Genomic DNA, 16,332 nt, shown 5'->3' on the forward strand with positions numbered 1-16,332 from the left:
GTCTGGGGGCAAAGACCTATAAAATGGGGGGGTGGGAACATGACTTCTATGTGTCTTCTAGCTCCAGAGCTGTAGACCAGAGGTTTAATTAGCTTTGTATCTATCTTCCTCAGCACTCAAAAAAGTGATTTGCAGTAGGAGGTGCTTAATAAATGTTTTCTGAATTGCTGAAGTGAATTTTCAGGAAAATGCTGTCCAGGGGATAGCTGGAATGCCCCACCACCCTCATTAATTCTTATGCTGATAAAGCGCCCAAGCTTGGGAAGCTCCTTATTTTCTTGAAAAATAGGGCAGCAAGAAGAGCCAATCACCAAAGACTCTGATTGAAGACATCATTTTAAATTAGAATTGATGGATGGAAATTTATGGCTCGATAAAGGAGACTGAGATTGGTTCAAGTGAGTAAAAAGACCATAGAGGTGGAAACAAATGTATTGTTTTTGGAAAGTGCTATAATTATAACTGTTAGCACTACCAAACTGGCTGATGGGTTGGGGAGAGGCTCATCTAGCTTTGGTCCAAGGACGCAAAGTCTGAGAACACAGCTTTTAACTGAAAGAAAACCATGAAGACTTTTCCCCTGGCTCTGCTCCCTCAAAATGAATAGTCACAGAACTGAAAGATGCAGAGGAAACTTTTGACAGTATGTTTATTGCTCATATAAGCTAAATATTCTTCCAATATTTAAATGGTAATAAAATGGAATTTAGAGATATTAAACTAACTTGAATAATCTGTGTTATATCAGATGGCTGCTTCTTTCATTCGATAGTAGTCTGGATACTATTTCTTGAAATGGGTTTTTTATCCTACATTCTATCTTCAATGGGAGACTGATCTTTTTCCAAAACTGGAATTCCAGTAGAGCAGCATTGGTGAAGGTTTTCAAGTTCTCATGCCCAGACTGCAATTTTAAGCTGACTGTGAACTGAGTCTCCCCCGCCTTGCTGGCCACACCATTACCCCAAAGAGCAGAGGGAGGAAGGGCTCCATTTAGGCAGCTGGACAGAAGGGAAAGGCATGTAAAAAAATATCCTTGGGCACTGGGAAGAGGGGAAATAGAGCAGCTTCCTGAATGCCAACTCTGCATGTGTGCCAACACTTGGCCAACTGCACTAGAGCATGGAACTAGACTAGTTGAGTGAACTTCTAGAAAGCAATACTACATGGGCTTACATTAATTAATAAAGCAGAGGGCTTTGTACAGTCATGTAACACTTCATTAAGAAGGACCCTTGGCCCACTAAGCTAAGCCTAAGAAGTAGACCACATGTTCAAACAAATCTGGCCCAGTCTGGACACAAAATCTAACTCTACAACCTGGCTGGATCTCCTAAGACCCAGAAATAAGCAAGAAAAGGTAATCTGCTGAACAAGCTCTGTTTCCATGAAGTAATGGGGAACAGAAGAGCAAACACCAGTTAGATCGAGGAAGAGAGAGGCAGGAATCTAGGCACTGATGCTCACTGGCCACACAGGTCATCAGGGTCAAGTCAATCTAGCTGAAGCTTAGCTTCCTTATCTGTAAAATGGGACTGTTTTTTTGGAGATGATAACCTTGGATCTTCCACACTCCAAATATAAATTGTTAATGCAGTCTTGCATTTACATAATAGTTTCCAATTATATAGTGCTTTAAAACACTAACAGGGTTTTTCTTATGCCAACACTGTAAGGTGAAGAGGTACAATTATTATCCTCATTTTAGAGGTGGGAAAGATGAGGCTAAGAGAGGATAAATAACTTGTGTCCAGCAACCCAACTAAGAACTGAAAAAGTAAAGATCAGCATAAATCTTTCAACTCTAATTCCTATGTTCAATTCACTTATTCATGTTCAATTAACTATTGATATTCCCAATTACATGGGTGGTTCACGATTCAAAGCAAAATTAGTGAGATGGAAATAATTCTCCAAGATCAGTGTGACTGTTTTCTCTTTAGATTCCTTAAAACTCTACAAAAGCATTAACTTAGTCATTAAAAAAAGAGAATGAAGGAAAGCTAATTTTCATGAACTTCATATAACTTCCATCTACAACACAGAAAAAATAAAAATTCTAATCAAACTGCAAAACCACATTTATGAAGTGATTAAACCATCAGTTACTGAGTCTCATTAAGGTTTTTTTCATTGTACCCAAAGTATCCACTGGGATGAGAAGATATGAGGGAGCCATTACTAGAGCAACTAACCAACTTTTTCCATCTTTTATGTCACCAGTTAGAGAAAAATGTGAACCTCACTAAAACCTCTCCCCCTCCCACTCCCTGCCTATCTTTGTCTCTCTCTCCTGTAAAAACTTAAGCTCTAAATGACTTAACCCGTTAATGCATAAGTGAACTTACCCTCCTGAGAGGATAGGAGCCACAACTCGAACAAAAGGAGGGTCAAAAGGGAAGTTATCCTGAAAAGGAAACATAATCACCTCCATTTATTCTCTATTAGAAGAGTTTGAAGAAAACAACCACTAGAGGGCTTAAAAAAAAAGTTTCACCCAAGAGCCTTAAGAGTTGTTTTGTTAAGACTCACTATTTTCTTATAGGTTAAGGTCACAAAAAAACAAGAAAGAATAAAAAAACTCTAAACATCATGCTACACCACTGAACTCTGGGAGATGATAGTGAACATGATGTATAACGAGAAGAAAATGAAGCATTTTCCCTCAAATCAGTCACTGTTTTTTACCATCTCTTCCCACCCCAAAGAAAACAATTATGCTTTGATAATCTAAGGGTTCTTCAAGCTCAGAAGTATGTGACTAACTCCCAGGTATAAAGAAACAACTAAGACCGTGTGTTTGAGAATTGGGGAACAAAAGTGAGGATACAAGCAGCACTGGGCAGACATAATGAACTTAATACAGTGGGCAGTCCCTCCTCTCTGGTTAAGCCTATTTCATTAAAACAAACAAACAAACAAAAAACCACCCCTGTGAGTCTCAGCAAATATTTCTGATTTTCCTTCTGGACTTTTGCTTTATTGGGTAGAAGTTACCTGTGTGCTTTTCCCTTCATCTCAGTCTCTTGAGAGTGGTTTGAGACATTGTAAGGAAAAATTCTAACATGAAATACAAAGGCTATTAACACAAAAAGAGACAAAGGTTAAATATATGTGTGTGTGTGTGTGTGTGTGTATATGTATATATATATGCATATATATATATATACATATATATATATATGTGTGTATATATATATATATATATTTTTTTTTAAGCCCCAATCTTGCTAACAGTTTGACTGGAGGAGGAAAAATCACAAAATGCTATTTGATGATGTAACCATAATAATAATTTGGATTGAAAAGAGCAAAGTCCTCATAATACTGAGAAGCATCTGTAGGGGTGGCTATGTTTGTCTGATAATGAGGCTCAGGTGAACACACACTAAAAACAAAAGAGAATAGGAGGCAAGGGGCAGCAGGAACCTGGGAAGACTTGTCTGAATTCTTCTGCCAACTACCGGCAGCAAGTATAATGCAGGTCAGATCAATAACTACCCTATGCCTCTATTTTTTTAAAATGAATGTATTACACATTATATTTATCATAAAATATTTAATAATTCATTTTAATACACCTAAGAGATGAGCAAATTGTACATCATAAAGGCCTACAATTATGTATACAAGTCTCCTTTTATACTACATACACGGAAATATCCATTTTAAGTTGTATTAAGTTCAGAATTTTAAAAGGTATAAGAAAAGTCATGTTACTTAGGTATCACCTCACACCTAGCAGATTAGGTAACATGACAGCAAAAGAAAGTAATGAATGCTGGAGGGGATGTGGCAAAGTTGGGACATTAATTCATTGCTGGTGGAGTTTTGAATGGATCCAACCATTCTCAAGGACAATTTGGAACTATGCCCAAAGGGCGATAAAAGACTGTCTGCCCTTTGATCCAGCCATAGCACTGCTGGGTTTGTACCCCAAAGAGATAATAAGGAAAAAGACTTGTACAAGAATATTCATAGCTGCACTCTTTGTGGTGGCCAAAAATTGGAAAATGAGGGGACGCCCTTCAATTGGGGAATGGCTGAACAAATTGTGGTTTATGTTGGTGATGGAATACTATTGTGCTAAAAGGAATAATAAAGTGGAGGAATTCCATGTGAACAGGAATGACCTCCAGGAATTGATGCAGAGTGAAAGGAGCAAAACCAGAGGAACATTGTATACAGAGACTGATACACTGTGGTACAATCAAATGTCATGGACTTCTCTAATTATTAGTAGCAATGCAATGATCCAGAGCTATTCTGAGGGACTTGAGAAAGAACACTATCCACATCCAGAGAAAGAACTGTGGGAGTAGAAACACAGAAGAAAAACAACTGCTTGATCACATGGGTCAATGGGGATATGATTGCCCTAGTGCAAACATCAATACATGGAAATAGGTTTCAATCAAGGACACGTGTAAAACCCAGTGGAACTGCGTGTTGGTTACAGGAAGGGGTGGGGGAGAGGAGGAAAGGAACATGATTCTTGTAACCAGGGGAAAATATTCTAAATTGACTAATGAAATAAAATTCTGAAAAAGAAAAAAAAAGTCATATAGAGTTTAGTGGACACGTTAACTTTTCTATCTTCATTACAAAGCAAATTACTTCTACAGAGGCCTTAACTTAGGGAGACTATGATCTAGTGTCTTCTTAATGAATAGAAGTAATTTCTTTGGAAGGAACCAACATTCTATATTAGCCATTAAAATCCTATTTTCAAGGCTCAGGTCTATTTCACATAGTCTTGTTTTCAGGTATATATAGCTTCCATACTAACTCAGGTATTTCTTTTTTTTTATTATTATTACAAATATATATATATATATATATATATATATTTTAACCAATTACATGTCTACCCATGCTTCTTAACCTATAAAATGTAAACTCTCAGGATCCAATGAGTTCCTCACAATTAATTATTTATAAACAATCACATACTACCTAAATTTTGACTCTTCTGAGCAGATTTGTGACAATTAGATATCTAGAACAGTCATAGAGCAAAACATTATTGTCTCTGTTTGGCATGAAATTACCTGATTTGGATGTTTGTGAGATTTCCTTACCTTAAAAGAAAAGTTAAGCAAAATGTATTCTACGCCTTCTTTTTCTTTTAAGACCTGAAGATCATGATGTAATGGGCTGTCAGGGTCAACCCTAAGGAGAAAAGACAGTTCATTTCAGAGAGGAACAAATGAGCTAGCTGCTCATCTGATCTCACTTCCTAAGCTTATCTGGAACAGTTAAGAGTTTTTGATCTTCCTCAGACAAGTAGTCACAGCTTCACCAGGAAGATCCAAGGCCACTCTCAGTGATGCTGAGGAAACTGTGCACTGCTTGTGGCGAATCAGTTCAGCTTAATGGGTTATGGCCTATCTGAAGGCTGTTAGAAAGGCCCAAAGTGAGGGAATATTTTTGCTCTACCATGGAAACATTTGAGGCCTCTTGACCCCTTTGTCCCCAAAAGCTACAGGGCTACTATTTAATGGGAGCTGAGCACCCCCCAAAACTCAAATGTCATTTGTTTCACATGTAACTTTTCTGTATCTTATTTTTACCATATCAGAGTTAACAGTTTTATTAATTCATAGGTTGTCTCTCTTCCAAATAGAGACTAGAATGGAAATAATCTGAGGAAGAATATAGTTAGAAATCTAAATCAATTTCCATAAAAATAACTTACAACATTTAGCATTTCCTACCAACATTTTATCTGGTACTGCCTACAAGGTCATTCAGTGGCCAAAAGGGTTTTGGAAGGTTTGTACTTTTGTCATAGACCATATGCATGGCCATGACCACGGAGGAAGTTCAATACTCTGTGTAGTCTAAATCTGCACAGAAGGAGATCTCTACTGTAATGAAATTTCTAAATGCATCTACAACTGCTCAATAGGTTTCCAGCCCTCAATCTTTCTGATTTCCACATGTTACCCATGCCTGGAACATGCTGCCTCCTCATCTCTGCTTCCTTTAAGACAAAAATCCAAACCCTCCCATCCCTTCTACATAAAGACTTCTCCATGACCCCCACCAATTACTAGAACCTTTCTCCCCCACGCCCTCAACCTACCTTGTACTTATTTTGCATAGATGGAAGGAGAGGCAGCAAGACAGACAGATATGATAGACAGATACAGACATGTACACATTCTCTCGCCTCAAAGACTGGCAGCTTCTTGAGCGTGACCATTTTTTCATTTCTCCCTTCAGTATCCCTAGCACACAGGATGGTGCTTAGCACAGGGAGACTATTTAATAAACACTACACATCATTTACTGGGATGATTAAACCTAAGGTATCATATATCGGTTGGTGAGGTGTAAGGCAAGTGCTTTGTGGCATCTAGGGGCAAGAGGATGGTTACCAATGACTGGGCAAATAAAATAAAATAAAAGCACTTACTTGAGAAGTTTAACATGCCACTCATATAAACTGTCATTTACAAGTTCCACTGAGTAAATTCCTGTAGAGAGATTAGAATAAGTTTATTACTCTTCATCTGATAACAGAAGTTCATTCTGTAACACTCATCAACATCTAAAAGACTGCAATTAAAGTTTGGGTCAGTCATGTCTTGCTCTATCTATTCTGATATACGATAGAAGATCAGGCCATTGGATTGGATTAAGAATAAATGTACAGCATTCTTTTAATTTTAATTACTATCGAGTGAATAGCAAGTAAATGGAGCAACAGGATGAAAAAGTATAAGAATACAGACATCATCACACTTATTCACTTTACTGGTTTTTAGCACAGGAAAAGTGATAGCACTACCCTAAGAAGTACAATTCCATGTCATGTTCATTTGTAAAAATGTTTATTTCTTTAAAAAATAGGAGTAGAATTTGTCTGAGATATATGCTCTAAAACCATATTAAGAAGCTGCAATTAATAAAGAGAAACTAAGACATTGATATTATTATTATTTTTTTTTAGAAAATTGACCCCAAGATACCCTAAAATTAAGAGTTAATATTCACAGATCTTTCAATGATAATTTTAATGTCTTGGGTCCAATTCTCTTAAAAAAAAAACAAATAAAAAACAACTAACAGCTAATATTCACTATTCTTTCTAGGGCAGCTAAATGGACAATGGATAGAGCATGATAAAAATGTAAACAGAAAGAACAGAAAACTGAAAGTAAACATGGTCATTCCAACAACTAAGTTTGGTCCAAGACAGAGTTAAGAAAATGCACCTCCCTCTCTTCACTGCAGAAAGTGGAGAACTATGATAGAGAATTCTGCCCATACTGTTAGATGCAGGCAAATCTGTTGGTTGGTTTTGCTAAGCTGTTTCTCTTTTCTTTCTTATAAGATCTTTGTTAAAAGGGAACATTACTGGATAAGAGTTAGAAATAAATCTAATGTATTAATGAAAAAATATCAATTTTTAAGAACTACAATGGCATTGATGAAAGAAACTTAACTGTTAACTGTTTTAACAGTGTTACAAATTTGATATAACATGGAAATTCTGTAGATGTAGTTTATTTAGATTTAAGCAAATACGTGATAAAACCTCTTGTGCTATATTTTGCAAGACAACTTCCATTAATAAATTAGTGTAATTTGAAAAATACAAATGGAAGATAATTCTGGATGCAGATGTATTTTCGAGGCTTCTATAATCAGTAAATTCAAAATGCTAACCCCAGAGAGGTGATGGGACCTGAGCTGATCCTTTGCTGAGTAGGTTTAAAAAAAAGTCCCGTGATTTACATTTGGTCACGTGGAACTTTCCAAATGCTATGTATCAATCACACTTTCATACAAACGTACAAACTGCAGTTCATTTCTGCTCTCTGATCCTTAGTGTTTTTCAAATTTGCTGTCTCTACATGACTGAAATTGTTATATACTGCATCAGAAGCAAAAAATGTCAAAACAGGGTTTCTGATATAGACTCCTATAAACATTATTGAGTAAGATGTGAAAGAATTGCTTTGTAACTGATGGTAAGCAGAGAAAAACTGCAGTTCTCCAAAAGGATTGCATAATTATCAAGGTACTCTTCTAAATGATTTGGAAAAAATAAGTAAGAATGTGAGATGTCAATTTATTTATGGAAAGTACACAAAAAAGGAATATGGAAAAATTTACAAAGTTTAACTGTTTTACTTGCTGGATGGAATGATCACACTTTACAAAATGATTATCATCCTCCTAAGGAGGATGAGCTTTGGACTCTTCCCAAATTAATCCATGTTAGAATTAAAAAAGGCCATGGGCTGCTAAAGAATTAGAATAACAACCCTAAAACTAACAGAATCACCTTATTTGATCATCCTATATTTGCTGGAAAAATATTTAAGCTTGGGTCTCATACCCTCCCTTAAATGCAAAATTAATGAAAATGTCTAATCTGTCATATGAGGTTATCAAAAATACCACAGTAAGTTAATTGGATAAAGCAAGCGGGAGGAAGGGTTCAGAAGAGGAATGTAAACTGTTTTACCTGTTTTATAACTCTGTGATCGGTATATATCCCTGAGCTCTTTCATGAGTCTGTCTGAAGCTTGCACTGATCCAGACACGGCACCCTGAAACAGAAAAATCAAATCAATCTTTATTGGAACTAATCATTCTGATGGACTGTTAATAAGTCTCACTTCAAGACTGTTACAAGAATTTACCATATCAGGGGTAGCTGAGTGGCCGAGTGGATGGATAGCCAAGCCCAGAGATAAGAAGTCCTGGGTGCATATCTGGCCTCAGACACTTCCTCAGTGTGTGACCCTGGGCAAGTCATTTAATCCCCATTGCCTAGCCCTTACCACTCTTTTGCCTTGGAACAAATACACAGTATTGATTCCAAGATGGAAGGTAAGGGTAAGGTAAGGTAAGGTAAAGGAAGGAAGGTAAAAAAAAAGTAACATATCAGCATAAAAAAAAAGTTAAGAATCCACAAGAAGCTATAACAGGGCAATAGGTAGATGTGCTTGAGAACAAGTCCAAGATAGTCACCCTTTCCTGTACTAAGAAGATAGTCGGTATTTGCAGATATAAGTTACACTTGCCTCCACCTGTCCTACACCCTGTCTAAAGTGGTTTTGTTTACAAAAATTTAACACATTCTGAAGCCCAAGAATGGTGTTTGAATGTGAAAAATTAGTGAAAAATTAATACAAACAAACCAAACCACAAAGTCATACTGGTTTGTGACCATTTAAATCCACCTCTTGGGAGGCGGAGTCAAGATGGCAGCCTAGAATACCCTTCCTAACTGATCACAAACTGAATGCTCCCAGGGAACTGAAAATCAAACTTAACAACAAGACAGAGCCAAGGAACCCTCCTGCTGGACTTAATTCAAAAGGTACACCCCCTAAAAAGCTGGAATCTGAGAATACTCGGATTTAAGGGGAAGACAGAAGGAAGGTCCCAGGACCCATCCTCCCTCCCACCCAGAGTGCTGAGTCTCTAGGGGCAGCGGGAACTTCTGGGCAGGCAAAGGTGCTGGTCTGGAGGGTGTACCTTGCGGGCAGGGCTGTGCCAAGTTCAGAGCGTCCACAGACAGCAGGGAAGGAGCTAGAGAGGGAGCATAGACCTGGTAGCCTGGCCAGAGCTGTGGAGAACCTCCATATTTGCTCCAGCCTTCCAGGAGATTTTGGACTCAGAGCACACCCAGCCCAACTAAGCTGAACTTAATCCCATCAAAAGTCTCCAGAACTCAGGGAAGCCCAGGCTCCACACCCATCCTCAATGACAGCTGGACTTTAATCCAATCAAAAGCCTCCAGAGGACAGGGAAGCTCAACCCCCAACAACCCTCCCCCAGAGACTATACCAAGAAATCTTCTGTTAAAGCTCCAAGAGGGTAGACTGACAGTAGCCCCCAAAACAAAATGAGAGGAGCAAGAGCACAGACAAATACGGGGGAAAAAGAAGGGGTGAATATGAGCAAACAACAGAAAAAGAAGAAAGAAACTACACTAGACAGCTTCTACTCAGCAAACAGAACAGAAGGGGAGAGATCAGCAAACAATAAATCAGAAATCCCAGAGAATTGGATACAGGCTGTGGAAGAACTCAAAACACAATTAAGAGAGGCTGAAGACAATTGGGAAAAGAACTTAAAAATAGTGTCCTGAAAGCCAAAATCAACCAGCTGGAAAATGAGGCAAAGGAGATGAAAGACGAGGTAAAGAGGATGAAAGATGACCTCCAAAGAAAATCAGACAAAAATGAAAAGGATAACCAAAAAGCCAGGGATGAAATCCAGTCTTTAAGAACTAGAATACAACAACTGGAATTAAGTGACCTCACAAGGCAGCAGGACACTATAAAACAAAATGAAAAGAATGAAAAAATTGAGGAAAACATGAAGCATCTCATTCACAAAACAGATGATTTAGAAAATCGTTCGAGAAGAGGCAATTTAAGAACCATTGGTCTACCAGAAGACCATGACAAAAGAAAAAGCTTGGACATAATACTACAGGAAATTATTCAGGAAAACTGCTCTGATATCCTAGAATAAGAGGGGAAAGGGGAGATTGAAAGAATCCACAGATCACTTCCTGTATTTAATCCCCAACTGACAACATCCAGGAATGTTATAGCCAAATTCAAAAACTATCAGACCAAAGAAAAGATATTAAAGCTGCCAAAAAGAAGTCATTCAGATATCACGGAACCACAGTGAGGATAATGTAGGATCTGGCTGCATCCACACTGAAAAACCGAAAGGCATGGAATATGATATTCCAGAAAGCAAAGGAAATAGGTCTACAACCAAGAATCAAATACCCAGCAAAACTGACTATATTCTTACAGGGGAAAGTATGGTCATTCAACACAATAGAAGAATTCCAAGCATTCGTAAAGACCAGACCTGAACAGGAAATTTGATGCCCAAGCACAGAACTCAAGAGAATCATCAATATGTAATTAAAAAAGAAGAGAAAAAGAAAAACAAAACAAAACAACAACAACAAAAATTTTTTAAGAGACTCAATAAGTTAAAATGATATGTATTCCTATAAGAAAAGAGGTCATTGGTAACTCTTAAAAACTGTTGCTACCACCTGGGCAACTAGAAGAATTACAATTAGAGGGAACAGTGACAAACTGTATAGGATGAAAGGACAAAACATAAATAGATATATAGATATATGCATGCATAAATACATATACATGTGTGTGTGTGTGTATATATATATATATATATATATATATATATATATACACAACTAGAGCTAAAAAAAAAGAGGTTAATACTAAAAGAAATGGGAAAAGAAACAAATGGGGGTAAATTTATATGTCACAAAGAAGCTCATGGCAGGAAGGGGGAGAACATCGATACACCAGAAGGGTAAAGAGGTTGGAGATAGGAAATACCCAACTCTTACCTGCTTTGAAACTGACCCAAAGAGGGAAGAACAATCCAATCCATTGAGGGCAGAGAATAGATTTGTGCCCTATAGGGGAGTAGAAGAGTAACAAACAGACTGGTGGGGAAAGAAGCAGTACAAGGGAGGGGGGGGGGCAATTTTTAAAAGACTACAGGGAAAATAAGGGGGGGAATAAGAAGAGAGGGGGATAGAAAGAGAAGTAAAATAAGGGTGGAGACTAGGGGGACTGATTATAAACAAACATTGGTGTAGAAGGAAATAGTGAAAAAAGAAAAGGCAGGACCAGGAGTAGAAATCAAAATGCTGGGAAATACACAGTTAGTAATCATAATTCTGAATGTGAATGGAATGAACTCATCCATAAAACGCAAGCGAATAGCAGAGTGGATTAGAATCCAAAACTCTACCATATGCTGTTTACAAGAAACACACATGAGGAAGGTAGTTAAGCATAGGGTGAAAGTAAGAGGATGGAGCCAAATCTATTGGGCATCAACTGATAAAAAGAAGGCAGGAGTCCCAATCATGATATCTGACAAAGCCAAAGTAAAAATAAACCTAGTTAAAAGAGATAGGGAAGGTATCCTGATAAAAGGCAGTATAGACAATGAGGAAATATCTGTACTCAACATGTATGCACCAAATGGCATAGCATCCAAATTTCTAAAGGAGAAACTAGAGGAGTTCAAGGATGAAATAGACAGAAAAACTATACTAGTGGGAGACCTGAACCTTCCTCTATCCGAACTAGATAAATCAAACCAAAAAATAAATAAGAAAGAGGTAAAAGAAGTGAATGAAAGCTTAGAAAAATTAGTTAGTAGACATGTGGAGAAAAATAGGGACAAAAAGGAATATACCTTCTTTTCAGCAGCACATTGTACATTCACAAAAATTGACCATGTATTAGGGCATTAAAACATTGCAAATGAGTTCAAAAGGGCAGAAAGAATAAATGCAACCTTCTCAGATCATAATGCAATGAAAATAATAATTAGTAAGGGTATATGGAGAGGTAAATCAAAAATTAATTGGAAATTAAACGATACAATTCTCCAAAACCAGTTAGTTAAAGAACAAATTGTAAAAACAATAATTTCATTGAAGAAAATGACAATGATGAGACATCCTTTAAAAACCTATGGGAAGGGCAGCTGGGTAGCTCAGTGGATTGAGAGCCAGCCCTAGAGATGGGAGGTCCTAGGTTCAAATCTGGCCTCAGACACTTCCCAGCTGTGTGACCCTGGGCAAGTCATTTGACCCCCATTGCCTAGCCCTTACCACTCTTCTGCCTTGAAGCCAATACACAGTATTGACTCCAAGACGGAAGGTAAGGGTTTAAAAAAATAATAATAAAATAAATAGGTTTATATTTTTAAAAAAAACCTATGGGATGCAGCCAAAGCAGTACTCTGGGGCAAATTTATATCCTTGAGTTCATATATTAACAAATTAAGAAGGGCAGAGGTCAATGAATTGGGCATGCAAATCAAAAAACTTGAAAGCGAACAAATTAAAAATCCTCAGATGAAGACTAAATTAGAGATCCTAAAAATCAAAGGAGAAATTAATAAAATTGAAAGTCAAAGAACTATTGATTTAATAAATAAGACTAGAAGCTGGTACTTAGAAAAAAAAACAAATAAAATAGACAAAGTACTAGTCAGTTTAATTTTAAAAAAGGAAAGAAAAAACCAAATTGACAGTATCCAAGATGAAAAGGAAGACCTCACCTCTAATGAAGAGGAAATTAAGGCAATCATTAAAAACTACTATGCCCAATTATATGGCAACAAATATGGCAATCTAGGTGAAATGGATGAATACTTACAAAAATATAAACTGCCTAGACTAACAGAGGAAAAAGTAAATTACCTAAACAACCCCATATCAGAAAAAGAAATTGAACAAGCCATCAAAAAACTCCCTAAGAAAAAATCCCCAGGTCCAGATGGATTCACAAATGAATTCTATCAAACATTCAAAGAACAACTAATCCCAATATTATACAAAATATTTGACATAATAAGCCAAGAAGGAGTTCTACCAAATTCATTTTATGACACAAACATGGTACTGATCCCAAAGCCAGGCAGGTCAAAAATAGAGAAAGAAAACTATAGACCAATCTCCCTAATGAATATAGATGCAAAAATCTTAAATAGGATACTAGCAAAAAGACTCCAGCAAGTCATCACAAAGGTAATTCACTATGACCAGGTAGGATTCATACCAGGAATGCAAGGATGGTTCAACATTAGGAAAACTATCCGCATAATTGACCATATTAACAAGCAAACTGACAAAAATCACATGATTATCTCAATAGATGCAGAAAAAGCCTTTGATAAAATACAACACCCATTCCTATTGAAAACACTAGAAAGTATAGGAATAGAAGGACCTTTCCTAAAAATAATAAACAGCATATATCTAAAACCATCAGCAAACATCATCTGCAATGGGGATAGACTAGAAGCCTTCCCAATAAAATCAGGAGTAAAGCAAGGATGCCCATTATCACCTCTATTATTTGACATTGTACTAGAAACACTAGCAGTAGCAATTAGAGAAGGAAAATAAATTGAAGGTATTAAAACTGGCAATGAGGAGACCAAGCTATCACTCTTTGCAGATGATATGATGGTTTACTTAAGGAATCCTAGAGAATCAACCAAAAAGCTAGTCGAAATAATCAACAACTTTAGCAAAGTTGCAGGATACAAAATAAACCCACACAAGTTATCAGCTTTTCTATATATCTCTAACCCATTTTGGCAGCAAGAATTAGAAAGAGAAATACCATTTAAAATCACCCGAGACAATATAAAATACTTAGGAATCTACCTGCCGAGTCAAACACAGGAACTATATGAACACAACTACAAAACACTCTCCACACAGTTAAAACTAGATCTAAATAATTGGAAAAACATTGATTGCTCATGGGTGGGACGAGCTAACATAATAAAAATGACAATCCTACTGAAATTAATTTATTTATTTAGTGCCATACCCATTGAACTACCAAAAAACTTCTTTACTGAATTAGAAAAAACCATAACTAAGTTCATTTGGAAGAACAAAAGATCAAGGATATGCAGGGAAATCATGAAAAAAAAATGCAAAGGAAGGAGGACTTGCAGTCCCAGATCTCAAACTATATTATAAAGCAGTGGTCATCAAAACAATTTGGTACTGGCTAAGAGACAGAAAGGAGGATCAATGGAATAGACTTGGGGTAAATGACCTCAGCAAGACAGTCTATGACAAACCCAAAGTTGGGACAGAAATCCACTATTTGATAAAAACTGCTGGGAAAATTGGAAGACAGTATGGGAGAGATTAGGTTTGGATCAACATCTCACACCCTACACCAAGATAAATTCAGAATGGGTAAACGACCTGAATATAAAGAAGGAAACTATAAGCAAATTAGGTGAACAGAGAATAGTATTCTTGTCAGACCTTTGGGAAAGGAAAGATTTTAAAACCAAGCAAGAGCTAGAAAAAAAAAATCACAAAATGTAAAATCAATAATTTTGATTATATCAAATTAAGAAGTTTTTGTACAAACAAAACGAATGCATCCAAAATTAGAAGGGAAGCAACAGATTGGGAAACAGTCTTCATTACAAAAATGCCTGACAAAGGTCTAATTACTCAAATTTATAGCTAAACCAGTTGTACAAAAAAAATCAAGCCATTCTCCAATTGAAAAATGGGCAAGGGACATGAATAGGCAATTTTCAGTTAAAGAAATCAAAACTATTAATAAGCACATGAAAAAGTGTTCTAAATCTCTTATAATCAGAAAAATGCAAATCAAAACAACTCTGAGGTATCACCTTACACCTACCAAATTGGCTAACATGACAGCAAAGGAAAATAATGAATGCTGGAGGGGACGTGGCAAAGTCGGGACATTAATGCATTGCTGGTGGAGTTGTGAATTGATCCAATCATTCTGGAGGGCAATTTGGAACTATGCCCAAAGGGCAATAAAAGACTGTCTGCCCTTTGACCCAGCCATAGCACTGCTGGGTTTGTACCCCAAAGAGATAATAAGGAAAAAGACATGTATAAGAACATTCATAGCTGTGCTCTTTGTGGTGGCAAAAAATTGGAAAATGAAGGAATGCCCTTCGATTGGGGAATGACTGAACAAATTATGGTGTATGTTGGTGATGGAATATTATTATGCTCAAAGGAATAATAAAGTGGAGGAATTCCATGGAGACTGGAACAACCTCCAGGAATTGATGCAGAGTGAGAGGAGCAGAACCAGGAGAACATTGTACACAGAGACGGATATACTGTGGTACAATCGAATGTAATGGACTTCTCCATTAGTGGCAATGCAGTGATCCTGAACAACCCGGAGGAACCTACAAGAAAAACCACTATCCAAATCCAGAGGAAACACTGTGGGAGTAAAAATACAAAAGAAAAACAACTGCTTGAATACATGGGTTGAAGGCATATTGTTGGGGATGTAGACTCTAAATGAACATCCTAGTGTAAACAACAACATAGAAATGGGTTCTGATCAAGGACACATGTAATACCCAATGAAATTGCACGTCAGCTGCAGGAGGGGTGGGTGGAGGGGAAGGAGGGAAATAATGTGATTATTGTAACCAAGGAATAATGTTCTAAATTGACTAAATAAACTTATTCAAATGGGGGGAAAAATCCACCTCTTGATGGCTAGTTTACATACATGTGGCTAACATTACTCTGCGCTATTTCAAGGATATGTGACTTCCTGTGGGCACATCCCCCACGAGGAATCCTTGGCGTTGAAGTCAGTTTGGGGTACCTGGGGCCACAAATAATAAGCCAGAACACAACCCAGTGAGCTAGGAGCCAATTCTCTGGTGCCTGGTAATCAGGCATCTCAGCTCAGATGATCTTGACCAGGCACATCCTGTCACCCGTGTGTGTGTGTG

The 16,332-nt window shown here is 37.2% G+C and overlaps 1 protein-coding gene across 2 annotated transcripts in view; it reads right to left on the reverse strand.

Moving 5' to 3' along the window:
* The window catches only part of UBE2Q2 (ubiquitin conjugating enzyme E2 Q2), a 74,538-nt gene that overhangs the window by 14,819 nt on the left and 43,387 nt on the right, over window positions 1-16,332 (reverse strand). For both annotated transcript variants that reach the window (XM_056796994.1, XM_056796985.1), the window contains exons 6-9: window positions 8,483-8,567; window positions 6,422-6,482; window positions 5,082-5,172; window positions 2,349-2,407 (exon numbers count right to left, since the gene is read on the reverse strand). In XM_056796994.1, coding sequence (XP_056652972.1) covers window positions 2,349-2,407; window positions 5,082-5,172; window positions 6,422-6,482; window positions 8,483-8,567 — 296 coding nt within the window. The remainder of the gene's footprint in view (window positions 1-2,348; window positions 2,408-5,081; window positions 5,173-6,421; window positions 6,483-8,482; window positions 8,568-16,332) is intronic.

The sequence above is a fragment of the Monodelphis domestica genome, chromosome 1, assembly GCF_027887165.1.
Source record: "Monodelphis domestica isolate mMonDom1 chromosome 1, mMonDom1.pri, whole genome shotgun sequence".
Lineage (NCBI taxonomy): Eukaryota > Metazoa > Chordata > Mammalia > Didelphimorphia > Didelphidae > Monodelphis > Monodelphis domestica.